This window comes from Mirounga angustirostris, unplaced genomic scaffold (genome assembly GCF_029215605.1).
Source record: "Mirounga angustirostris isolate CCGP_5_RB_7025 unplaced genomic scaffold, mMirAng1.0.hap1 SCAF_6, whole genome shotgun sequence".
Classification (NCBI taxonomy): Eukaryota; Metazoa; Chordata; class Mammalia; order Carnivora; family Phocidae; genus Mirounga; species Mirounga angustirostris.
In genome coordinates this window covers 44,778,905-44,806,832 of record NW_026991714.1, presented here as the reverse complement: position 1 = coordinate 44,806,832, position 27,928 = coordinate 44,778,905, and the positions used below count along the sequence as shown (strand labels likewise).

Here is a 27,928-nt window from a genome sequence, read left to right as displayed (position 1 = left end):
GATGGTTGCTACGTATCTCTGTTTCTGGTGCTCCTCCATCATGAAACCTTGCTACTTCCCCACCAAGAGGCGAAGGCTATTTTTCCACTCCCTTTAGAATATGGGCAGGTTCTGTGACCACTCTGACAAACAGAATCGAAGTGCCACGCTTCTAGGAAGCCAGTTGTCAGGTGAGAAGCATGACTACCTATCCTCAGACCACCATGTTGTGAGAAGCCCACGCTATGTGGAAAGTAATTTTTAGGTGTTGGTTGATGGCCCAGTTGAGCTCATAGTCAACGTCAACTGCCAGCCCTGTGAGGGAGGCATCTTGAACACCCAGCCCAGCCAAGCCTAGGGGTAACTGCAATGTGAGCCAAAATCTAAATGCAAGTGTGTGAGAGATCCTAAGCAGGAATTGTCTAGCTGAACTCAGTTAATCCACAGAACCACAACATAATAATAACTTATTATTTTAAGGCACTGCATTTTGGAGTGGTCTGTTACATAAGAGATCATCAGAATCTCTGTTGGTTTTCTTCTAGAATGAAGCAACTATTTCTTTAAAGCAATTGAGGGTAGATTTCGGGGGCAGGGGATATGTTAAAATCTCACACATACCCAAAGTGGTAGCTAAGCATTTTCTAGTTGAGGGATATTCCTATAAAGTATTGAGGGACTACGAAAATGTACCTACATAAACATTCTTATATTTTGGGCTACTTTTCAATAAATTAGCCATACAGAGGTATTATGTTTCAAAGCTGATGTTTTATTAAGAAAACAGAGTGGGTTCTCAGCAAAATGATTAGAAAATATGGAGTCAGTTTACCATAGTGCTGTCAAAGTATTCTCCTTTTTTAAAGCAATAACCAAACATGATTTAAGTCCCTGAACAGCCTCAGAATGCCAATAACTTGATTTACTTTTATATTACCTGCCAAATTCCACCTGAGCTGATGAGAGAGAATTCAGCACTAATGATCCCAAGAAAGAGAATAAAATGCTGGGAACAGAATGATGTTCCAAAAATACTTGAAGGTTAAGTATAAGAGAAAATAATGCTTAGATAAAAAATAAACTCTTTTCGGGGCGCCTGGGTGGCTCAGTGGTTAAGCGACTGCCTTCGGCTCAGGTCATGATCCTGGAGTCCCAGGATCGAGTCCCACATCGGGCTCCTCGCTCAGCAGGGAGTCTGCTTCTCCCTCTGACCCTCCCCCCTCTCATGCTCTCTCTCTCTATCTCATTCTCTCTCAAATAAATAAATAAAATCTTTAAAAAAATAAAAAATAAAAAAAAAATAAACTCTTTTCTAGGGAACGTCAGAAGGCTAGCACAGATTTTGTCAAACCTCTTCAGCTTTTGGATCTATTGCTTATTTTTTGTTTGTTTGTTTGTTTGTTTTAACAATGACCTTAAGGTCAGGCAAGATACTGAATCATGAAAGAAATCATGAAAGAAAAATTTACTGGTATTTAAGATCCTGCACTTTTAAGCAGAGAGGGCAAATATATTAAAAAAAAAACAACTTTCAATAACAAGGCAAGAATAAAGGAATTATGGTGCTTGATTAGCGCACTCCATTCCTGGGGCAATTTGGTTAACTCAAGTTTTCTGTCATTAACTCTAACAATAAGATTTAAAAATTATTGCCATTTTGCTAATGGAAATAATTTCACAACAGTACTTTCATTGTGTCTTTTAAAGAACTCCTAAAAAGGCAAAGCAATTTGTCCACATGTGTTCCCCTCCCTAGTTTATTAAGTCCTGGAAAGTTACATAACGGCTGCATTCATTCATAGACTACGCCACCTGTGGCAGGATGAAGTTTCCACTGATTCTCGAGATAGAAACAGGATGAATGCTCCTTTCCCCACCACTCACAGAGATGTCCATTACAAGAACAAGAGCAACAGGGGCGCCTGGGTGGCTCAGTTGGTTAAGCATCTGACTCTTAATTTCGGCTCAGGTCATGATCTCAAGGTCATGAGATCAAGCCCCGCATGAAGCCCCACATTGGGTTCCACCCTGAGCGTGGAGCCTGCTTAAGATTCTCTCTTTCCCTCTCCCTCTGCCTGACCCCCAGCCCTCTCTCTCCCTCTCAAAACAAACAAAAAAAGCAGCAACTAACAATTGAGGTAGCATGATGTTTTGCTCCACTATAACTCCTTGTGTTTTAAATGTTTTTTGTATAATTTCCTTTTCCTAAGTTTTAAAAGTAATCAGTGTTCACTAAGGAGGAAAAAATTTTAAATGCAGAAAGGAATTTAAAAAAAAAAAAAAGAAGAAGAATCTTCCACAACCCTGCTACCCAGAGAAACCACCCTTCCCTCTACTCTTTTGATCAGTTAAAAACAACACCACTGCTCTGATTATCTATTGTTGCCTAACAAACCACTACAACTTCTCTTGTAGTTTACTCTTCAGACAAAGTTCATGATCTGATCACAAAATTCCTGTGTATATCACAATGCTTATATGGATTCTGCTTACACAATCAGAACCCTAAACTTAATCTTTCTTAATGCCGATGGGATTTCTTGGTTTAAAAACAAAACAAAACACAAAAACCAAATGATGGAAAAGCAAAATGTCATGAAACAAAGGGATAAGATTTAAATGAATAGATAAAATCAGAAGCTCACTGAAATATGGTAGGAAGAGTACATTGTATAAATTTTATAATTAGATTACCAATTAAGATTTTAAAACTGGAAGTTAATCTTCCATGGAAACGGGTGGAATGAAAATAATTATAATGACCAAAATTTAAAAAATAAAACAAAGGAGGTCTTTAATAGCCAAAATTATGTTTAAAATAAAAGCTATATTTTCCCACTCATCCCTGCAGGTATATTGTTTGTCTTTGCCTTAAAACAAAGCAAAATATCACTATATTGCAAAAGCTTAGATGCAAAAGAGTCTTGTTCAAGGAGGAAAAAAATTTACCATTGCTCCAACTCAGAAAATATGTGTATTATTAGCAGGTAACCTCAATGCACTCCCAAACTGATGGATACTTTTAAGAAGTAACTTTTGAGAGGGGGGTGGGAGGATGGGTTAGCCTGGTGGTGGGTATTGAGGAGGGCACATTCTGCATGGAGCACTGGGTGTTATGCACAAACAATGAATCATGGAACACTTCATCTAAAACTAATGATGTAATGTATGGGGATTAACATAAGAATAAAAAAAAAAGAAGTAACTTTTGAGAATATTTTCTACAACAAAGTAAGACCAATAATATCCAGTTCAAAGAGTTTCATCTTAGCTCAATTATCTCATTTACAAGACTACAAGCTGCCCTGAGGTTAAGGCAGGAACCTTGTAAGTTTTAAGGCTCCTGGTCCACAACACTGAGGAAGGGTGCTCTTCTTCAGGAATTTGAAACCTGCTGAATGACCCCAACCCTCAAGCAGCCAGTGAAATGGTACTGTCCAGCTGTATTTATACATTTAATTCAACACTGTTGGAATGAGTGATGACTATTTCAAAACCATTTAAAAAGTACTACTATCCCAGTTCTGTATCCTAATTGAATGGAAGGATAATTATGGTATCTTCAAATATTCACAGTGTGTACAGAACAAGTCTGTTTTGTTTTTTTTTTTTAAATTCCAGTATAGTTAATGTACAGTGTTAGATTAGTTTCAGGTGTACAATATAGTGATTCAACACTTCTATACATTACTTAGTGCTCTTTGTGGTAAGTGTACTCTGAATTCCCTTTACCTATTTCACCTATGCCCCTACCCACGTCCCTAGGATAGGTCTATTTTTTTCATACTTAATTAACTGCCATAATTTAGAATAGTTTTAACTTACAGACAAGTTGTGAAGACAGTACACAGTTCCCATATACTGGACACCCGGCTTCCTCTATTATTAACACCTTATATGAGGATGGTACACTTGTCACAATTAGTGAACCAACATTGATAAGATATTCATATTTTCTTAGTTTTTACTTGGTGTCCTTCTGTTCCAGGATCCCTTCCAAGATACCATATTACATTTAGTTGCCATGTCTATTTATGTTCCTCTTGGCTGTGACAGTTTCTCAGATTTTATTTATTTTTGATGACCTTGATAGTTTTCAGGAGTACTGGGCAGGTCTTTTTGTAGAATGTCCCTTAACTGGGCTTAGTCTGATGTTCCTTCTCATGATTACACTGAGGTTATGGGTTTTTGGAGGAAGACTACATAGATAAAATGCCATTCTCATCATATCATATCAAGGATGTATGCTATCAACCTAACTTATCACTGTTCATTTGGATCACCTGCCTGAGGTAGTGTTTGTCATGTTTCTCCACTGTAAAGTTATCTGTTTTCTCCCGTATCCATGAAGTATTCTTTCTAAGAAAGTCACCATGCAAAGTTATGCTTTGCCTCCTTGAGGACAGAGCACTACATAGATGATTTGGAATTTTATAGAGTCTTCTCCATTTGTTTATTGAGTCATTTATATCAGTATGGACTCATGGATATTTATTTTATAATTTGTTCAAAGTAAATACATTATTATACTAGATTTATAGCAAATCTAATACGATATTATTAATTTTGTTGCTTCAATTGTTTCAGCTTTAGCCACTCCAAGTTCTTTCAGTTGATTCTTGTGTCCCTGTGACATAACCCATCATTGTGTGTGTATGTGTGCATGCACTTGGGCACTTCCTAATATTCTAGCACTACAAAATGCTCTAGGCTCATCATATATATCCCCTAGCCCTATAATAAGCCATGTATCCAAGGAATCCTGGTTCCTTTTTTTTGGAGAATGGTTCTAGACACAAGATCTGCGTGGTGGATATGCTTGCTGCTACTGGGGTATCATTGCTTCTGGGTCCTCTTAGCTGACAGCAAGAAAACGTGTGTGTGTGTGTGCGCTTATGTGTGTACACCATGTCTCTACATGTGTATACATATATGTATACAAATATATGCATGCCCACTCGTTTATGTGTGTTTATACATATCTATCAATATTTCTACATGTAGCCATCTGTATCTACATTGGCTAAACATCAATTCTCACTGATGTCTCCAACTGTGATGCACTGCCATAGGATGCTTCTTTTTTTTTTTTTTTTTTTTTTTCCAGAGAGAAAGAGAGAGTGTTTGCGCACATGCTCAGGGGGAGAGGCAGAGGGAGAGACTCTCAAGCAGGTTCCATGCTCAGTGCGGAGCCGACGCAGGGTTTGATCTCATGACTCTGAGATCATGACCTGAGCCAAAATCAAGAGTCGGATGCTTAACTGACTGAACCAGCCAGGCGCCCTACCACAGGATGCTTCTAGCCACTTTGCTTGTGTGTTTACAACCTCCCACTCCAACAGTGAGAAACCTGGCTCCACAATCCAGCCACCACTAATTAATTGTTTTTAGAATTGTTAACTCTTAGCTCCACAGCAAAGGTGTAGAGTGCCTATATACAGTTTCTTTTACTTACAGTTTTAACAGATTCTATTCACTTCCAAAGCTACTTAGGTCAGCACATCTTCCCCCCACCATCTTCAGTGAGGTTATTTCATGTATTTGTAATACTGTTAGATTCCTTTATCAGTCTACATTCTACCCTGGATCCCCTGACCTCCTAGATGTTTCTATAAATTTTCAAACATTAAAGTTCACTCTCTTTTTTGTGGCATTCTATGCGCTTTGACAAATGCACAGTGTCATGTATCTACCATTACAGTATCATACAGAAGAGCTTCACTACGGAACAGACTCCTAAATACAGAGAAAAAATTGGTGGTTGCCGAGGGGCGGGGGGTGGGGGGGTGGGGTGGGGGGATGCGTGAAATAGGTAAAGGAAATTAAGAGGTACAAACTTGCACTTATAAATAAGCCATAGAGATAAAAAGTACAGCACAGAGAATATAGTCAATAACATTGTAATACATTGTTATAACATTGTATAGTGACAGATGGTGACTATACTTATCCTGGTGGGCACTGAGTAATAGACAAGATAGTAGAGTCAGTAAGTTGTACACCTGAAACTAATACAACGATGTCAACTATACTTAAAAAAAAAATCCCCTGTGATTCACCTCATCAACCTTCCTTTTCCCACAAACCCTTGGAAACTACTGATCTGTTTAACACCTCTATGGCTTTGCCTTTTTCTGAACGTCACATAGGGAGAATCATACCGTAGGTATCTTTCAGACTAGGTTCTTTCACTTAGCAATATGCACATAAGATTCATGTTTTTACATGGATGGTAGCTCATTCCTTTTTATCACTGAATAATATCCCATCATGTGGATGTAACCAGTTTGTTAATTCACTCATTGAAGGACATCACAGTTGCTTCTAGTTTTTTGGTGATTATGAATAAAGCTACTACCAATGTTCACGTAAAGATTTTTGCGTGATCATAGTTTTTCTTTTCTTTTTTTTTTAAAGATTTTATTTTTTTTTCCAAGTAATCTCTACACTCAATGTGGGGCTTGAACTCAAAACCTCGAGATCAAGAACCCACTATCGACTGAGCCAGTCAGGCGACCTGCTTATAGTTTTTCAAATCACTTGGGAAAATATCCTAGGGCTATGATTGCTGGACACATATTAAGACTACATTTATTTTTTTTTTTTAAGATTTTATTTATGTATTTGACAGAGAGAGATATAGCGAGAGAGGGGACACAAGCAGGGGGAGTGGGAGAGGGAGAAGCAGGCTTCCCGCAGAGCAGGGAGCCCAATGCGGGGCTCGATCCCAGGACTCTGGGATCATGACCTGAGCCGAAGGCAGACGCTAAACGACTGAGCCACCCAGGCACCCCAAGACTACATTTAGTTTTGTAAGAGATGTGAGCCCATATTGTTCAGAAAAAAAAATTATATTTCTATGTATATTAGGCATACAACTGTGAACAGTTATGTGATTTATGACTGATTTTATTTTCATTCATTTCTGTATTTCCCAAGAATATTTTAAAGTAATTTAAGCAAGCAGCACATATTTAATCATGAAAGAGTTAATTTAAAAAGTACAATTAGGGGCACCAGGGTGGCTCAGTCGTTAAGCGTCTGTCTTTGGCTTAGGTCATGATCCCGGGGTCCTGGGATCGAGCCCCTCATCGGGCTCCCTGCTCAGCGGGAAGCCTGCTTCTCCCTCTCCTACCCCCCTGCTTGTGTTCCTGCTCTCACTATCTCTCTCTCTGTCAAATAAATAAGTAAAATCTTTAAAAATAAATAAATAAAAAGCACAATTAGATAAGAGAATAACAGGAGTGAACCAAATCCAATAGCTATGTATTGTTTATCTGGTTTCACTAGCCCGCCAGCTCCCGGCCAGCTGATTCTTCGATATGAGTTTACATGCTGTGAGTGCTAAGGCATCACACAGACTGTGAAGCATTTCACTATAATGAGATTCTCTGTTCTTTCCTTACAGCTAGTGCTCCCTGACATTCTTTTTCAGGAGAAGTCAAGGAACCCGGCTTAGCATTTGAGAAACCCAGATTCATGTCAGTGTTGCTGTTCCTTGTTTCTAATAATGAACTTTTGCTTTGTTTCTGGAAGCAGCCTTTACTTCATTTTCCAGTTCCAATCAACAGATTCCTATCTTGTTTCTGGTCTAAGTGCCCTCAACAGTACAAATCCATAAAGTGTTAAAAAAAAAAAAAAGGTTTTTCTCCAATTAAGCAAGCCTTGAAGTGATCTAGTTATGAGAAGAAGTCTGTCAGTAAATGAAAACCTGTAGTACACCATCACACGCAGACAGGAACAAAAAAAAAATGGGAGTCAGCTCATTACATTTCGGAAAGTATTGCTGTCATTGTCAATTGTTTTAATTTTCAAAGAAGGAGGAAATTTGGTATCTCTTATTATACAGAGCACTGAGGAAATATATTAAATTAGACTTACTACGCACACAAAGCAGGCAATTACAGTGGCATCTTCATATATCTTTTTTAATGTTGACAAGCTAAAACAATACATCCTCTGCCCTCCAAAGATGATGTATGAATTTTTTATGCCTGGTTATTTATTCCCACCTTTTCTGAATGACAGGTATAGAATCCATGGTTAGAATTACCAGGAACTTTTTAAAAACAAAGGAGGTTGGCAAATCCTGTATCTCTGTTAATCCTGGGTATTACTTGCTCACAGATAAAGTCCACAAGAAGAGAGAGACACTTATCAAAGCCCAGACTTGGAAACATTACCATGTCTTTTGATATTCTCACCTCCAGGGCATAAATTATTAATTTCGAGTGAAGTTACCTCATGGAGTTTGCCAACTGATGAGTGAAACTTATATGCTTTGGTTTTATTTTTAGCATCGCATAGGAGATAAGAGAGAAATATGAACAACCTGCAGAAAAGGCACACCACTGTTTTTGTTCTAGAAGCTCTGATAACGGTGGCGAAGCCTTCGGCGACTCTCTCAGTTGTCACTCATTTCCCCTCACTCCGTTGTTGAAACTGGGCCACTTGGGTAGAAAATGCCCATGTTTCAGTGAGATAAATAAATCTGGCATCTAGAATGACCATGGGGATCAGACAGAATCAAGCTTTGAAGAGGGCTCCTTTCCATTTTCTCCTTAAATATCAGGGTACTGCTCTTGGAGATAAGGCCAAAAATTGAACTCTAAGGTACTGTTTGTGTTTGCTGTACTTCCCAAAGTTAAATGGGGAAAGTTTCAGAGGATATAGTAGAAGCCAACCTTTCCCGGGCAAGAGAAGGTCAAGAGTAACTATGTCCAACAACTTTTAGCCAGCACCCTGCATCCAAGGAAAGCATATTTAAAAGCAATCACATTTTGCAACAATGCTGAGAAAACGGAAGCCATCATCAACACCCTCAATCTTCAAATCAGAGGAGCAGAGGTGTGTTCTATTTACTCTGTAGTTACAAATGCTGCCAACTGGCGAAAGCCTGTGGCTCTCTGTAAACCAGAAATTAATGTGGTGACAGAAACGAAACAAAACAAAAAACAAAAAAACCCCAGCTAAAACGCACCAACTAACCAAAACACTTCACAGCACACTCCATCCGCCTCCCCACCCACTCATTATTTGTGCCAGGTCTTCGTGCTTGGCTCTCACTATTCTGTTTCTTGAAATCCCTTGCCCAACCTCATCTGCCAATGAAAACCTGCTTTCCCCTAAAGGCCCTGTGGGAATGCCAGCTCTGTGAATCTTCTCAGATATCCCAGTAAGGGTCCCCCATTCCATTCTGGTTCTCCCCCAAAGACTCTATTAGAGACTTACAGCGTATCTGTCTGTCTCCTGGTGTTTCCCGAGAGTTACAACTGTGCCTCACCAATCCTCATATTCTTTCAGTGCCCCAGACAATGCCTAGCTGCCAGTGAGAATTGAGTCCATTGAAATAGGGATTTATTCAAGAAATATGTTGTACCAGCACCCTAACTCTGTTCATCTGCATATGGTCAGTTCAGTGTATTAATATGGGAAAGAGAAAAAGCCATTTGAAATGGGATTTCAGTCATGGTTTGCTATGCCTGGCTTTTCACAGTAGTTGCTTTAAAACCCACCTTTGATTTACTGATTTCTGTATCTACTGAGTATACACTTTGCTGCCCCTTCTTTGTGGGAGAATGAAGGGTACTATGAGGGTACATGCTGTACCTTACTTGTGTTTCTATCATGGAATAACAATAAACCTCAGGAACGCATCCAGGTGTCCTTTGAACTAGTAACAACAACAATCGCTATCATTTGCATTGGGCTTATGTTTACAAAGCACTTCTGTGGGCATTCTTTTATTCTTATAATGTTCTGTTCCTCAATCAGGAACTGTGCTTCCGTACAACACTTGAAACTTAGAAGGCTGATTCGACAAATCCCTCATCCTTAGAGAATTAAACTCTATTTCTGTTCTGCTCTAAAACAAATCACAGTGCTAGAAGAATCTGGAAGACCCTGAATGTGCCTGGCTCAGGTAGCACAAAAAGGCTGGCTGGAGAAAGGACGTCTTCCAAGAAGGATGAAGAGCTAGCACTCTTTCCTCTAATTCCTTCTACTCCACGACAAACATAGTAAAAGGGAATGATACTACCCAAACCCTCCACTCATAAGAGCTGTTATTCCCTTAAGAAACTAAAAGGTTCTGGGCACCTGGGTGGCTCAGTTGGTTAAGCGACTGCCTTCGGCTCAGGTCATGATCCCGGAGTTCTGGGATCGAGTCCCACATCGGGCTCCCGGCTCGGTGGAGAGCCTGCTTCTCCCTCTGACCCCATCCCCTCTCATGCTGTTTCTCTCTCTCTCTCAAATAAATAAATAAATAAAATCTAAAAAAAAAAAAAAGAAAGAAAAAGAAACTAAAAGATTCAGGCGATCTCCCAGTTATATGGAAGAACCAGAGGCTGATGTCAACATCATATGCATGAGAGAAGAGCGAATGAGAACGAGGGTCCTTGAGTTGGAAGCAGGTGAACTTTGGGGAGGGGTCTTGTGCTAACGTGACTGTTTCCAAAGCTGCTCTAGGAAGAGGCTTCTCTTGTCTAAAGTCAGATACCCTCAAACCACTCTCCATCTTCACTTTGGTTTGGGAACCCTCAGTCCTATCGAATTTCCATAAACCAAAAATTCTCTACCTCAAGTCCAGATGTCCCCAAACAACCCACCCAATTCCAGCCCCAGCCTGAGCTCCAATCCAACCTGTACCTGGAAGGAGGGAGGGGAGAGAGAAGAGGTGCTCCACAGAGCTTGACCCTTTGTCTGGAATATCAGCTTTACTCTTGTCAGTTTATTTTACTTTATTCTCAAGAGTGCTAAGAGTGTTTAAATAACTTGGGAAACTGGGACAATTCAAAGTCGTGGTCTTTTGCTATTATATTAGCTGCTCTGTAGAGTCATGGAAGTAAACATGGTTGTATTTGTTAAAAAGAAGAGTTTAAACGGACTCTTAGAGGGGTCCCAACTAGGAGAACGCCTTTATTGGAAGGTCTGTCGCTTAGTATAATAAACATTAGTGATTCAAAGTTTACAATGTTCATTCACATAAGTTTATTTCTTACAGGTATGCTCTAATATTTAGAGTGATATGGTGACTGTGGTCTTGAGCACTCAGCCTTCCTATTGACCCTATGGTTACGAATGGAATCACAGACTCATCCCTGGTTTCATATCGTCCGTCAATACAGTGCTTTGGAGAACATTAGCCGCCTACAGGGAACTGCTTGAGCTGTGGGGCAGGGCGACTTGCTGATTGTTACCAGCTGGAAACCACTGCTCCAAAGAGAGCTCTCAGCAGTTTCTGGCGCATTTCCTCTATCAAAGAGGTCTCCTAATCTCCAGGTTTTCAATTCTGGAACTGGATGCTCTGACATTTATTGGAAATCTAATGCACTAGAGATACATATGGAAACTCTCACAAACTCAGCAAGTAGAAGGAGGATGTAGCCACACCTAAAGTTTGATTCCACTCTCCTTTCCTGCTCATATATATTAGAACATTCTTTTTATAGCATCATTTGATTGTACTCAGGAAGTGATGACTTAGACAAGCATGTTTCAAATCAATTCTCAACTTCTATGGATAAGGATGAAGTCAAAAACATGGTGGGTGCAACTATGAGATAGGTCACTGGCTACAGAAGAATCTTCTCACGCATACAAAACTATCTGGAAATAGTGAATCAAAAGCCATTGTAATATATGTAAATCTAGGAAATATATATCAAAAAAACCCCTCCATAATCAAAGAATTTATTAACTCCTAAGGGAGGATAGCTTAAGAAGGACAGCTGCTAAGGAAAACAAGACAATGTTTTAGCAAATAGTTAGAGGAAGCAATTTAAAACTCAAACTGGAATGCCTTTCATTAGTCAAGATATTTACTTTGGAGAAGGAAGGGACTGAATGCTGCCAACTCTGGAGTAATTTACCTATTAAATTATTTATACGTAGTTAACCTACACAAATGAAGTTGGATGATCCCTGAGTTTTCTTCTACTGCCTTTTGTTAATCAATATCAGAGAATGACAAAAAACTGAGGATATTTAAGATAATGAGAAAATGACATAATCCTACTTACATTACAGATTCCCAAGTAGTCACAATCTGAGTTTTGCTACTACCATTCCCCTTTTAAAAAATTAACTTCAAATCACACAAATAATATACTCATATTTTCTTTAAAAAATGAAAACCATAAGTTTAAGGGTAAAAAAAAAAAATTCCCTTTTACCACCACATACAATTCTTTCTCATCCTTCCTACATAGTCCAACTCCATTGCGGACACTAGCCAACAATGGCATTTGCTATGCCAGAAACCATGCTGAGTTTACAAGCATAGCTTATTTAATTTTCACAATTTCCTGCTAAAGTGGGTTCAATTATTATCCCCATTTTGCAGAGGAGGAAAGTGAGCTTCAGCATGAGTACATCCCCCATTACTCAGGTACCCACTGTTAATGGTTTGGGACATATCCATCCAGGTTTTTCTATAAATCCCTATACATCTATGAGTATTCATAGAAATTGTAGTGTGTTGCTATTTTGTTTTATTAAAAAAACCTTAAATGGGATCATACTATACAATTTGCAGATTTCCCCATGACAGTTCATAAAGCTCTACCTCATTCTTTTCTAATTGCTCTCTAGTATATTACAGCCATACCATTCTCCTACTGAGAAGAATGAAGGTTATTTCCAGTTTTTCAACAGACACAATGCTGAAGTGAACAGTCTTGTGCAAGCTTCCTCATGCACACCGGCAGCTGCTTTGGGTGGATACCAAGATGTGGAAGTGCTGGGTCATGGGTGTGCATGTTTGAATTTTAATAGATACTGCTATGTTGTCCTCCAAGATGTCTGCCGCCAGTATGTGAATACGTATTTTCCTACAACCATGCCAAAATCTGATATTATCAAGCTTCAAATTTTTGCCAGTCTAAGGAATCATGTTTTAATTTGCATTTCCCTGATTAAAATAAAAGTTATATTAGGCAATGCCATCCGGACTGGTAATTAAATGGTAAAGTGAGTTAAAGCAGGGCTACATAAAGATGTAAATATACACTAAGCAAAATACGATTTTATTTTAAAATACATAGATGTTCATTTCCTCTCTCACCTTTTGACGTAGGAACAAGGCTTCTGCTTCAAGTAAGGAACCACACACGGAGGTTCATGTGTTCCTCCTGCACTAACCACACCCTTATAAAGCACATCTAAGATCCCCCTCGTTTGGTTTCTTAACTGAAGTGAGAATATAAAGATGTTGTGAAATAATCTGAGTGCAGAAATTAATTTAATTTAATTTAACAGCAAGCTTTTTAGTCATGTGCCTTCATCAAGACTTTCTAAAGCACTTAATTTAATTTTCAATGAAACAGCTCTCTTTCCACACTTGTGTTTCAGTGGCTTACATATTACTTAATAAATTACATAATCACAATGACATTCAACCAGTATAAACAGGTTTGGGAACCACCACACGGGCTCTTGGAAAACACATTTAACTGAGGCAGCACAAGCACAGAGGTGTTCTGGAGAGTAGACCACGAGCCATCTGGGCGAGCACGCTGTAGGCAGCAGTCAGCTTCTTTCAGAGAGGGATTTATGAGAGTCTTCTTATGCGGCGAGTTGGATAAGAGAGTATCCATTGTACCAATGATGTGGAACATCTTTTCATATGCTTATTGCCCAATATCCTCTACTGTGAACCATCTGTTTCTGTTCATTTCATGTACCTGCTTTTCTCGTGGATTATCTTTTTCTTAATTATTTATAAGCATTCTTTATCAATCTCTTATTAATTAACCTTTTGCCTTTTAGAGGTCATAAATATTTTCTCCCAGGCTGTTGCCTATCTATTAACTACCTTTTTGTGGTTGTTCCGTTTCATAAAAGTATTTAACTTTAATCTAATGAAATAAACTACTTTTCTGTCTTCTAAGCTTTTGCTTTCTATGTCTTATTTAAGAAAACCTCCCTTTGCTAAGATTTTAAACATATTTTTCTATGTTTCTTCTAATACTTGAATCATTTTGTTATTACCAGGCTCCAGATGAGGAAGTCAAAGTTCAGAACTTTTAGACGTTTGACCAAAATTACAAAGCTAGAAACAACGAAGCTAGGATCTAGATTGATACATATCTATATATAATCAAAGCCAATGAAACAATTTCACATCACCTTCTTGAAGCAGGAATTAAAGTCTGAGAGAAGTAAAGCGGAATATACAGATGTCTAACAATGATGAAAACTGGGACAAATGCACATCTTTGCACTGAGAACACATAAATGATTGACCTATAAAGGATTCATCATCACCCTCAGAAAACCAGCACAATCTCCTCCACCCATAGAGGCAACAAGATTTGATAGCTTGTTATAGATGTCTAAAGAAGGCAGCCAAAGGGCTCAAGCAACTGGAGCCAAAGGGCTCAAGCAACTGGAGATCTAAATACCACTGAGCAACTAACTACGAGGTGACAACTACTGTGACTTAGAGGTCCAACTACTCTTACTCACTCATGCATCCATCCACTCCAGCAAACAAAAATATGCTCAACACCTAACATGTCCCAGGCAATGCTCCTGAGCTCCACACCCTCACTTTTGTCCTTTGCTAGATTCCTCCACACGGATGTTCTGCAAGTTCCTACAGCTTTGCTTACTCAAAACCAAGCTCTATGTTCACAGTGTACCTTGGATTCTTATGGTCATTCAGGCCTCATGCCTTCTATCTGCTACCAGAAAGTGAGCTCTCTCAGGTGAGATTTACATCTGATGCACCTCTGAGTCCTCCAAAGCACAGAGTCTAAGGACCCCGGCAATTCAGGCTTTCTGTTACTGCACTCATTACATTTCGGTGTGATCAGCAGCTTCACTTTCTCTCTTGTGGACTACACTGTAATGTTTTTAAGGGTGGGCCAGAATGAATAACGAATGAACAAAAAGGAGGGAAGGAATAAACCTCTTGTATTTTCATCAAACCCTATCTTCCTAAGTGATTTTCCCATTTTGTTTGATGTCACTATTTATTCTCACATCCACCAGTGCTCTTCCCCCAGTGGCCATGGGAATTACCATGATCTTCTGATTCCTCTGCCTTCTTTAGACATCTATAACAAGCTATCAAATCTTGTTGCTTCTACTGCAACTTTGTCCAAATCTTTTCTGTTCTCTCAGCCACCATCTTGCTTCAGGCTCATTGTCTCTTGCAAAAGCTATTATAAATGATCTCCAACCCAGGCTCCCCACACCAATCCATACGACACCCACTGCTGCCACATAAACTTTCCTCATTCGTAATCTCATTCTGTCAATGCTTTGCGTGAAACCTTCAAAGGTTCCCTGTGATCCATGGAATTCATTTCAGACCTCTCTGCTGGACATGAAGGCTCTATATAACACCCCATCTACATTTTGGTTGTAATTTCCCCCTGCTGTCCTACTGACACCTTCTCTTCCCTCCTACTCCCCAAACAGGACTACATGCTTTTCATTAAATATACCTTGCATTTTCCATCTCTGTCACTTCTGCCTGGGCCAACCTTCCTCATCCTATCCTTCGAGGCCCATTGCAAACAACAGCTCTTTCATGAAGTAGGTCCAGACACTCCAACAGACAAGATCTCTGCCTCCTTTGATATCAGCAGCACTTTGTATTGCCTTCTTGGAGTCAATCTTGCTCGCTTGATTGATTTATGCATTTCTTTATGTATTTAATCCTGTTTTATTTATAGTCCTTTGGTATTCACCTTGTTTACTACCATAGAGCACCTTAAGGTAAGGGTCAGTGGTTTCCTTATTTTGTGTTTTTCTGCAGAGTCTAGTACAGAGGCTGGTACCTAGAGGCAATCAATAAAATATTTGTTGGAACTGAACTGTTCTCTAAACTTTGCTGTAAGTTCTTTGAGGACAGTGACTTTAAGTATTGCCATGTCTCTTGATACAAATAAAGGCCTTGTCCATAACAGGTGATCGAAACATACTTGTTTAAATAACTTCATAGTTCCTGAGCAAGATTTTTCAAAATACATGTTATACTGACATTAACCTAAAGTATTCATTTAGAAACCTCTCACCAAGTAACATAAAAGAAAAAGGAAAGAAACACTGACCCTAACATTCTTTTCCATTTATTTTATATGATAATGCCTAACTCATACTAGGTGCTTACCATGTGCCAGGCTTTGTACTCCAAGCCCTACAATGCTCATCTCAAGTTGTCCTCACTGTGGCACCCTGAGGCCCTGCCTTTTCCCCACTTGATGGGCAGGAGGTGCAGAGAATAGAAGTAACTTGACCCCACACTGAGCAAGGGGCAGAGCTGAGATCCGAACCCAGGCAGTTTCTGCCTCCAAAACCCATGGTCGTCACCAGCATGCCACACTATCTGGACTGAGTTTGCTGAGCCCCTTAATTTTAACAGTTAGAGTAAAAAGAAAAAAAAAAGCTTCTAAAAATACTAAAAACAAGAACTTCTTGTCTTTTAGATTCTATTAGTGGATGGAAAAATAAAGAATTGTTTCATCTATTTCGTCCACCTCAATGCAAGCTTCAAATTTAGGAGACCTATTAGTTTTCTCAAACAACATGCATGGTCCATACTCGATTATGCATCCCAAAGGACGGAGCAGATGACAAAGATAATATACCAGCAGACAACTGAAAAATCATTTAATTTTGGGAAGCTGCCTAGAAATCTCAGAATCAAAGATAACCACTTACTCCTCCTTCTCCATGAAAGTCATTATACTCTTGAAAACTCCTGTTGGTGGTGTGGACTCTGATTGGTTGGCAGAAAAGGGGTGTGAGGGTTGTCACAGATAGTCTACAAGTAAAAAAAAAAACAAAAACCCAGAAATTTCTCTCTTTTGAATTTTCATTCAGTCTGCACAGAAAAGCACTAGTGCCCATTCTGACCAAGTGCTGGAAAAGAATATATTAGCACCAAGGAGTTGAGAGACTATGAAATTGGAGAGTCGGAAAAAGTTGTATCGGCTTTAAATATGACGAGAGGGCACACTGAGGAAAATATTACATGCTGTAAGATATATGTTGTTGCTTCCCTTAGGATTTCAGAGATACAAGCATGCTAAGTAGAGACGGACTCTAGCGTTAGATCCAAGGAACACCACTGCCAGACTCTTCAGCCTCCAATGGAAATATTAAAGATGAGATTTATAACTCAAGCCGAAATTATATCAAGCAAAAGGACAAAGTCTGATTTTCAGTAAAATGAAGTAGAAAAAAACCAACTGATGCTTCAACTCCTTGGGTCATCTATTTATCTATTCAAAGTTAGAAAAAATTCATGTAAAAAGTCGGATCATAGTAACTCCCACTATTAGTCGTAGCTACTGTTTTCTAGATCTAAGAGCTAATGTTAAAATAGAGCATACATATGATGAATCTCTGTGACTCAAGCAATACCTTAAAATCCAAATCCCATTTATGAAGCAAAATTTTATTGCAGAGTATTTCCACCCTTTTATAATGATCTAAAATAGCCAGTTGTTGGTAACTTCAGTATTTTAAGGTGTAGATCGGATGTTTAGAGAAGAACAGAGGAGAGAAGAATTAGCCCATTATGTTCATTAATGTATCACAGAAAATGACAGCGTGAAATACTCATGAGCGCTGGCCAACTCCCTCTGCTGTAGCAGAAATCACAAAAACAAAAACAAAGCACATAATGGAAAAAGGAGTTTAAGTCAGGTGAAAACACTTCATGACGTTTCAAGCTTCTTAAAAATACATCCACTCAAACATGAAAAGCATAGCAAATAATTAATCCCAAAATAAAATACAAAAACAATGTTGCTCTAACACACGGAGTAAGTGCACATTCTTAACAGTTTGTAAAGTCTTTTAAGAAATCAGCGAATACGGCATTAACTACGTGTTTTCACAGAGACGGAACATTAAGGTGTAATATGTATACCAATTCACATGAAAGAAAGAGGCTCCTAACTTTCTGTTTCAGATCACTGCCATTCTCACATTCACTCAAAAGCCCCAATACCTTTAACACTGTGAATGTGAACTGCTGACTATTTTGATAGAGACATATCCTCTCAAAGGCAACTTTATCCACAACACTCGGTGTCCAGAGTAATGAAGCTTCATTCTGACTGGGTAAGAGTGAAAGAGGTGGAACGAAAAGGAAAAAAATACATTGGTCCTCCCCCCATAAATCTCAATCCTACTTCATGCCTTTTCCTTTACATTTAACCATTTTAAGACGCTAATAATTTTGCTATATCCGTCCCCCCCCGCCCCGCCCCGGGGAGCGTTCTCTATCAAGATTAAAGAAGGGCTTATTCAGGAACAAACAGGATACAGGAGTGATCGTGCAGCTTCCAGGCAAGCTATAAATAGCAATAGCATTTTCAAGAAATCTTGTGCCAATGTGTAAGTTACAGCTGAAACATGCAGGGCAGATTTTATTACAATGGTGTCACCAAAATTCATTGTTATACGAGAAATGCAATCTTACCAAGTTTTCTTGGTTCCTGGCTGCTATTTTCTGCTCCTCTTCTGCCCCATTTTTCATGTACTTGACCTCTTCCACCGGTTTGATCCTATACTCATCTGAGCACCAAAAAAAGAAAAGACATTTTATAACTTTTTCACAATGGTAGAAAAGTGTCACTGAGAAAAGCCCCCAGTAGCGTAATTTGTCAGAGCTTTTTCCCTGCAGCGTTTCTATGTGGTTCATTTGAAACAATCTGGAATACGCTTAACCTGCCTCTTTCTGGGAGGTGCTCTCTTCTGCCCTTTGGGAAGAGCTCAGCACCATAAAGGCAGCTAATGAACGTGGCAGTGCCTGGTCCTTCCACGGAGAGCAGATGGTGGCGGAGGAAACGGGAGGGTATTCCACCTCTAAAGATGATGTAGAATCTACACATACCAGGGCATATCACACAATGGTCTAAGGAAGCTTTTTCTCCATGAGAACATTAGTTCGAAATGCCTGCGGCAGCAACTTTCAGCAGGACATTCACACCTTAATTTCCCTCTTTTGCAAAAACAAAGCATTGCTTAAGACTAAAGAGTTTAATAGATCAACAAATAGATGTAAACCATAGGGAGCTGAAATTTTCCTATTTGTGATCCCCATATTAAATGTGGAGCAGTCTTCAATTACTTCATATGCTGCACACATGAGCGCACGCGCGTGCATACACACGCACACACACTTTAATCTCTCTCTACAGTCACATGCATGAAGAGCCACAGTATCTAAGGGAGCTAACAGGTATATCACTCAAGACTGGAGAGGCAGTGGGCCTCTAGGTAACAGGATCTAGACTTCCCAACAGCCAGAGAGAAGAGAGAGTACAATAAATCTCAATCTCAGTACACATCACAAGACAAAGTCTGGAATAAAGCTCTTCCCCACGGCAGCAGTTTGGTAATGACGGTGACGCTTCCATCAGATTCCTGTCAACAGGAAATGACTTGGGAACCCTAAGGTCTAAATAGGTGTGAGTTCGAGTCATCTTTAATTTGTTGGAAAAATTACAGAAATTGTGCAAGTGGAAAATTTCACCAATCAACAAACTGATGATTGCCTAGCATATGGCATGGAATAATGCCTATGATGGGCTACCTGAAAGACAGATGTTTATCGCTAAGAGAGTTTGCATTTCAGTTCAGGAAGTTGTAATGTAATAACCCTTAACACACTACCCCCAAAGATGTCTGCTAAAGTAACATTTTCCCAAGTAATTATACTGTTCAAATGTTTCTCAAAATGATCACCTTACGAAAGTAGTACATTTGCATGTATCTGAATAAAGATTCCATGTTCAGGCTAAGCCAATTGTTTTTTCCACCTGACAATTCAAGGTAGTTATTGATTCTGCTTCTTTCTAAAGAAATTAGAAAGACTGGTGTGAGGTTACAGTAATGAGCCTTCAGGAATACAGAGTCCTAAATGTATTAACAAGTTAATCAGTGGACTCTGATCCACAGTGACAACACAAAAGAATTTCACATTCCAATTTGTATTAAGAGAAAAAAAAGGAAAGTAAATGAACAAAATAGACACATTTAATTAAGGATTACTTATTCAGAAGTTAAAAAAGCACTTGTTAATTACCAAAAAAAAAAAGACATTGACAAATTATGCCTCCAGTATAATTACACAGAGATAAAAATAAAGGTAAAAAAAAGTTATGAGCCTCCCTAACTTCAGTTTGGGACGTTAATATTTATAAACCATGGTTCACTTGGATAAACTAACATTTCACTGGACTAAACTGTGATCTTAAGTATTTCTGGTCTCTATTTAAACATAAGTTATACACACACACACACACACTGTTTAAACATAATTTCGGTGGTTTTCTATGACCATCTGTAGGATCCTACCCCTCCGATGATAAGAAGGAAAGCACAACATTTTAGGACTTAAGCAGAACCTTCTGAGATGGTACTTTGCCCAATGCACAGCAAAGGGTCTGCCCTCAAGAAGATCCCCCCTTGCCTCGCCCCTTCCTCTCTACCTACCCACCATAGCCCACTGTCCACACTCCCTGAGCGGTCTAGCAATATTCAGTCTTCATTTGCTTTTTTACCCTCCAGGGAACACAACTGAATTGAAAGTAGTAGACAACCTATTAATATTTTCCTAATATTTTTCTTCAATGAAATGGGAAACCCGCTGGCTACATGACTTTCAAAGCAGCATTATCCCAAATACAGCCTTTTTAAAAAAAAAACACACATCAAGGCAGAATCATCACCAATTCAAAAAGAGGATAGGTTTTAGTGTGTCATTAACAACCACGGCTGGCTGGCCGATGCAGAATACAAAGAAAGAAAAAACAAACAGCCATGACTACAAAGCCAGACCTATCATTATTACTTACACAACACACTGCCTAAAATCCGTTGTGGTATAAAACAAAACAAAACAAAAGGCCAGCAAGACCCTTAGAGAAGCCACAATTTATACAAAGTAAATACTTTAAAAAAATGGTCTGTTCCATTTCTCAAAGGCTGGCGCTGGGAAGGAAGGTGTCCATCTGGAAACAGACAACTCATCAACAAATGTGTCACGCATTTCCATGGCGATGTCGCCCTCAGGAGCTGCACTCGCCAGCAAGCCTCAGCGCAGACGAATGGAGCATTTCGGGTTCTGACAGTGAACCAGCCAGACAAAAATCCCGTTTTCCTTTTGTTTAAGGCACAGGGGAATCAGTGTGGGACTCTGGGCCCCGTTCGTCAAGCCCCACACTGGAGGCCATTAGCACAGCCTCCAGTATAAGCCAGAGAATCCCGGCATCAGAGCAATGTGCCAACTTGATTAAGAAGGAGGGAGGGGCAGGACCATCTTCCTCAGGCTCCCTCACACCTGTTCGCAATTTTTCTTTTCTTCCTGTTGATCTTGTCAGGTGGCCTATTAAAATGCACGTCAGGAACAGGAGGCCGACACCCCGTTCTGAACCTGCTCCCCCTTCTCTCTATGTAAACAGTCGCAAGCTGTGCTAGTCAAAATCGATCTGGGGTAAAAGCAATGGGCTGGTGATATGTTTAGCATTTTATTCCCTAGCTTACACCAGAAGAGGGGCCGGATTGTTTTTGTGGTGGCTCTGGCATGAAGATACACAGTTTCCCACCAAATCTCTGGGCTTCATTTTTTTCTTTTTTTAAAGATTTTATTTATTTATTTGACAGAGAGAGACACAGCGAGAGAGGGAACGCAAGCAGGGGGAGTGGGAGAGGGAGAAGCAGGCCTCCCGCTGAGCACGGAGCCCGATGCGGGGCTCGATCCCAGGACCCTGGGATCATGACCTGAGCCAGAGGCAGACACTTAACCGACTGAGCCACCCAGGAGTCCCTGGGCTTCATTTTGATGTACAGTATATATTATGTGTGTGTGTATATACACAATATTACAGTTTTTACAGCTAGGAAGGGATCAGTTGGCTGCACATGTTTTAGGCGGTATGGACTCACCCCATTTTCTGGATCCTGTCAATTCTTCCATTATTAACAACTCACTGGCCCTATCCCAGTTGTCCCAAGCTTTGCCTTAAGGTTACCTTTATAAGCAATGCAACTGGCTTTAAAATGAGCCCATTAGATGGAGGTAAGTGCTGGAGTGAGTTTATAATGCCAGAATTATTAAAAAAAATAAAAGGTTAACAGTTTTCACAAATGTATACATTAGATGGGGAAGGAAGAAATGCAGAATGCCATTATATGCTATTATTTCTAGTAAAAAGGGATCTTACAGTTGTTTGCTAATCTGGTGAAATTTGCACCTACTTTCATACCTTCTTATCCAGTCTTCTTTTGATCAATGACACGTATGTGATAATAAATTTCTTGTTTTCCAGGACTGTTCCAACTTCAAAAATTCTGTGCTAATATCCTCATATTAAAAATGTCCAACATCTGGGCGCCTTAACTGAATGCTTTGGATTGCCTCTTTATCCAGAATTTGCATGAAGATTCTCTGGTAGACAATTAAGATATGCTCAGGAAAATATGAGAGCTTGGGCAAGGCATTGCAAGAACTATTTACAAACATAAGCCACTGAAAAGAAAACAACTCTACCAACCTTACGGCATATACTTGTTTCTCTTGGGTTCCTCCCATTGAACATCCTTGTCTCCCAAGCTAAATTTGAGCCTTAAAATCCCGGTACAACTTCAAATTCTTGACTAGGATCTTTATTTCCTTACTTGGTAGGATTTTTCAAGAAGCAAGTATTCATAATGGTTAAAGGCTTAGTTTCTAGAGCTGGAATGCCTAGCCATATGACCCTGGGCAAGTTACTCATCCTTTCTGTGCCCTAAGTTCTTCATTGGTAAAATGGGAATATCTATAGTACCTAATCTCACACACAGAGTCACATGAATTAATACATGAAAACAGTGCCTGGCCTATAGTAAATAATAAATGTTAGCTGCTGCTTTAGAAAGCTCTGCTGGGAGGCGCCTGGGTGGCTCAGTTGTTAAGCGTCTGCCTTCGGCTCAGGTCATGATCCCAGGGTCCTGGGATCGAGTCCCGCATCAGGCAAGTCCCCTTGCTCAGCGGGGAGCCTGCTTCTTCCTCTGCCTGCCGCTCCCCCTGTTTGTGCCCTCTCTCTCTGACAAATAAAATCTTAAAAAAAACCAGAAAGCTCTGCTGGTTCTGCAGGGAATACTATTCCTAATGTACAAAATCCATCAAGATAGGAAAAGAAAAGGCATAATATAAATATCAGTAATTAATTTAACCAAAAATTGTGACTTAACTACATTAACAAATGAGGAGAGAAGACATGAGAAGGGGATTTATCATCCATAAGCCTTTAGCATTTTTTTTAGCCATGCACATATATTACTTTAATCAAAATACTAACTAAAGTACCAGATTACTTCAGTTCGAATAATTTTAAAAGAATAACAATTTTATGACTGAGAGAAGAAAAGTGATCATTATTCAAATGAAATCAGGGGTTCAACAAAATGATGCTCCTCTATCTTCCCTTACATCCTCATTCAATAGTTGCCATTGGCACTGCCTCGGTCTAGCCTATCTTGAGGGCCAAGAGTGAATAAATGAGATTCCAATTCCGAACAGGCAGATTGACTGTTTTTGAGCCAGAAGAGTAGAAGCAGCTCTACAGAAAAGCAATTTGTGGAAGGAAAACCCTTTTCTGGAAGGACAAAGAGGCAGGACTCTCTGAAACTACAAACCAAAGATGGATGGATGGGTCAGCTGCGTCGGGAAGATTTGTCTTCTCACTTCGGGAGACTCCAGCCCATCAGCTGTTCCCACTTCCATTGGTTCCATTCAACAAACAGCATTTAATATCTGCTGTGTGCTAAGCCCTGGTCTTTCTCAGGGGTTCATCTGGCACAGTACATTATGGGGACTGTGTGTCTGTGCTGTTACTCAAAGTGTCTGGCACACAGAAGGTGTTTAATAAAGCCTTCTTCAAAAAGGAGAAGAAAAGCACAGAGCTGACTGTTCACACATGAATAAATATTTCCCCTAATCAGTGAGTGCTTCAGTCCTGTTTGTCTCAGGGGTACATTTTTTTTTTTCCTGCTAGATTTTCCAAGGAAGAAAAAGCATCTCTAAATGAAAAAAAAAAAAAAAAAAAAAAAAAAAAATCCCCTTCTTTGCCTTTTTTTTTTTTTTTGCATCCAAACACAATGGGTGTGAAACTTCTCTTTCAAGTCCATTCCTTAAATATTTATTGGCCTTTGAAAAATAATAATAAAAAATAATAAAAAAATAAAAAATAAAAAAATAATAAATAAAAATTAAAACACTTTATTGCTAAAAATGCTAACCATCATCTGAGATTTTAGCAAGTCATAACCTTTTGATTACTGGGCCTCGATGTTGATGGTTGCTGACTGATCAGGGTTGTGGTTGCTCAACGTTGGCGTGGCTCGGGCAATTTCTTAAAATAAGACAGCAGAGAAGACTGCCATATCAACGGAATCTTGCTTTCATGAACAATTTCTCTGTAGCACACAATGTCGTTTGACAGCATTTTACGCAAAGGAGAATTTCTTTCAAAATTGGAGTCGATCTTCTCCAACCCTGCAGTTGCTTTATCAACTAAAGTTATGTAATATTCTCTCTATCCATCCATCTATTTATCTATCCATCCATCCATCTATCTTTTGTTATCATTTCAAACGTCTTCACAACATCTTCACCAGGAGTAGATTCCATCTCAAGAAACCACTTTCTTTGCTCATCCATAAGAAGCAGCTCCTTATCCACTCAAGTTTGATCATGAGATTGTAGCAATTCAGTCCCATCGTCAGGTTCCATTTCTAATTCTAGTTCTCTTGCTGTTTCACCACATCTGCAGTCACTTGCTCCTCTGAAGTCTTGAGCTCCTTTCTAAGTCATCCATGAGGGTTGGAATCACTTCTCAAACTCCTCTTCATGTTGGTATTTACACCTCTTCCCGTGAATCACGAACATTCTTAGTGGCATCTAGAATGCGGAATCCTTTCCAGAAGCCTTTCAACTTCTGTTTTCCAGGTCCATCAGAAAAATCACCTATCTGTGGCAGTTATAGCCTTATAAAATGTCTTCCTTAAATAATAAGACTTGAAAGTCAAAATTATTCCTTGATCCAAAGGCTGCAGAATGGATGTTGTGTTAGCTGGCATAAAAACAACATTCATCTCATTTTATGTCTCCAATAGAGCTCCTGGGTGAGCAGGTATAATGTTAATGAGCAGTAATATTTTGAAAAAAAAACCAAACACCCTTTTTTTTCTGAGCAGATCTGAACAATGGGCTTAAAATAGTCAGTAAACCATGTTATAAACAGATGTGCTGTCATCCAAGATCTGTTGTTCCATTTCTGCAGCATGGGCTGAGTATATTTAGCATCGTTCTTAAGAGCCAAGGATTTTCGGAATGGGAAATGAGCACTGGCTTCAACTTCAAGTCACCAGCTGCGTGAGCCCCTGACAAGAGAGTCAGTCTGTCCTTGGAAGCTTTGAAGCCAGGACTGACTCTTGTCCTCTCTAGCTACGAAAGTGCCAGCTGGCATCCAGAAGGCTGTCACGTCTATCCTGGGAATCTGTTGTTTTGTGTAGCCACCTTCGTTGATCATCACAGCTAGATCTTCTGGATGACTTGGTGCTGCTTCATCCTGCACTTCTGTTATGAAGATGGCTTTTCTCCTTCAGCCTCATGAACTAACTTCTGCTAGCTTCCAACTTTTCTTCTGCAGCTTCCTCAGTCTTCACAGAATGGAAGAGAGTAGGGCGTTGCTCTGGATTAGGCTTTGGCGTAAGGGAATGCTGGGGCTGGTCTAATCTATGCAAACCACTCAAACTTTCTCCATCTCAGCAATAAGGCTGATTCACTTTCTTATTGTTTGTGTGTTCACTGGAGTATAGCACTTTTAATTTCCTTCAAGAACTTTTCCTTTGCTTTCACGACATGGCTAACTATTTGGTGCAAGAAGCCTAGCTTTCAGCCTATCTCGGCTTTTGTCATGCCTTCCACCCTAAGCTGAAGCATTTTTAGCTTTTGATTTCAAGTGAGAGATGTGTGACTCTTCCTTTCACTTGGAGACTTAGAGGCCATTGTTGGGATTTCCACTGCCCTAATTTCAATACTGTGTCTCAGGGGCTAGGGAAGCCCAAGGAGAGGGAGAGAGATGGGGGGATGGCCGGTCAATGAAGCAGTCAGAATACACGAAACATTTACCAATTACATACCCATCAGCACTCAGAATACACGAAACATTTACCAATTACATACCCATCATACATGGGTGTGGCTTGTGGTGCCCCAAACAATTACAAACAGTAACATCCAAGATCACTGATCACAGATCACCATAACAAGCATAATAATAATAATGAAAAGGTTTGAAATATTGCAAGAATAACCAGAATGTGACACAGAGACATGAAGTGAGCAAATGCTGTTGGAAAATGGTGCCAACAGACTTGCACCATGCAGGGTTGCCACAAACCTTTGTTTAAAAAAAAAAAAAAGGCAGTATCTGCAAAGTGCAATAAAGCAAAGCACAATAAACTGAAATCAAGTATGCTTGTATAGTACTGGGTTATGCTTTTGAACTTGTCTCACCCCTCCTATCATCCTCATCTTAAAATACATTTTGCACTTCTTATTTTTGCAACAGTAGGTCAGTGCCTGATATCTGCTGGATTGAAAAGAATTTTGTTACGGAGGCATTAAAGAACAGAGAAAGGGGCACCTGGGTGGCTCAGTTGTTAAGCGTCTGCCTTCAGCTCAGGTCGTGATCCTCGGGTCCTGGGATCAAGCCCCACGTTGGGCTCCCTGCTCAGCGGGAAGCCTGCTTCTCCCTTTCCCTCTTCCACTCCCCCTGCTTGTGTTCCCTCTCTTGCTGTCTCTGCCCAATAAATAAATAAAATCTTTAAAAAAGAAATAAAGAGCAGAGAATAGTGAAAGCTTTGATGACTTCAGCATATTTAACCCTAGTTCACTTCTAAACTCTCCTCCTCTTGAAAGCTTGTGCTGGGTACATCTAAGAAGCTGTTATGTGCCAGGTTCTGTGACAAGCAATGCAGGGGTAATGGAGGAGGCTGGGAGTGCCAAGGAAGACCACCTGTCTGGAGGGGAAGACTCAGGCTCTGACCACCCCTCTGCTATCCAGAGCACATTCCTCGGCACACATAGACTGACCCCATTCCACTTGGCCACTGCTCACCGGGGCTGATTCTAAATCTGGAACAATCGTAGGCAAAGCAGAGACTGGGTTGAAGGAGCTCATAGTCCATTATCAATTCTCTGAGTCAGGCAGTCCCTTAGTGATAATTATTGTACCTCACTTGTAGAAAGTGATTTTGCCCTTTCCAATGTAATAGTTATTATTAAGCAATTTCTAGGGTAATTATAAGCTGCCCATTCTAAATGTTTTGAACATTTCAAAACAAGGCTTTGGTACATTTAATATAAAACACTCTCAGCTCTTTTCAGAATAGGTCTCAAATACATCTAATAAAGGAAAAGTGATTTCAAATTAAGATTGTTTGATACACTACATTCTAATGATCTAAAAATAGAAGTTGTTCAAAAATAACAGGCAAGAAAATTATATTTTTAGACTTTATATGTGTGGAGATTAGACATGGAGAGGTCTGACCCAGGGGGTTTCTACTAGGGCAAGTAGGAACATTGTACATATTTGTACATATCCCCCATTATCTCAAAATCCCCAAATGTTAATGTCACAAAGACAGCAATTCTCCTATGCTTATAGCATCCTTATTCTCTAGTGAAACCTAATGTTTGCTTGTATTTGAAAACCAGAGAGAAAAGGCCTTCGGGGGTGCTGACTCCATTTAGTCTTGCTTCAGTGGTATAAAACTCATTTTAGCACCCCTCATCCATAAAGGGTACTATCCTTTTCAAAAATATGCAATGAAGTGAAGGGTGGAAGCGGTACCTAATTTTTATTTTAGTTTGATGTTTCAGAATTTACCAATGACACTGAGCACTTTTTCTCTGCATCGATATCATTCATTT

The 27,928-nt window shown here is 39.6% G+C and overlaps 1 protein-coding gene across 7 annotated transcripts in view; it reads right to left on the bottom strand.

Annotated features, from left to right (window-relative positions):
• CUNH1orf21 (chromosome unknown C1orf21 homolog) overlaps positions 1 to 27,928 on the bottom strand; it is a 215,043-nt gene that overhangs the window by 82,199 nt on the left and 104,916 nt on the right. For 5 of the 7 annotated variants that reach the window (XM_054508011.2, XM_054508009.2, XM_045877314.3 and 2 more), the window contains 2 exons: positions 18,422 to 18,516; positions 17,948 to 18,052 (listed from right to left, as the gene is read on the bottom strand). In XM_054508011.2, coding sequence (XP_054363986.1) covers positions 17,948 to 18,052; positions 18,422 to 18,516 — 200 coding nt within the window. The remainder of the gene's footprint in view (positions 1 to 17,947; positions 18,053 to 18,421; positions 18,517 to 27,928) is intronic. The other 2 variants (XM_054508008.2, XM_054508012.1) reach the window with 1 other exon arrangement.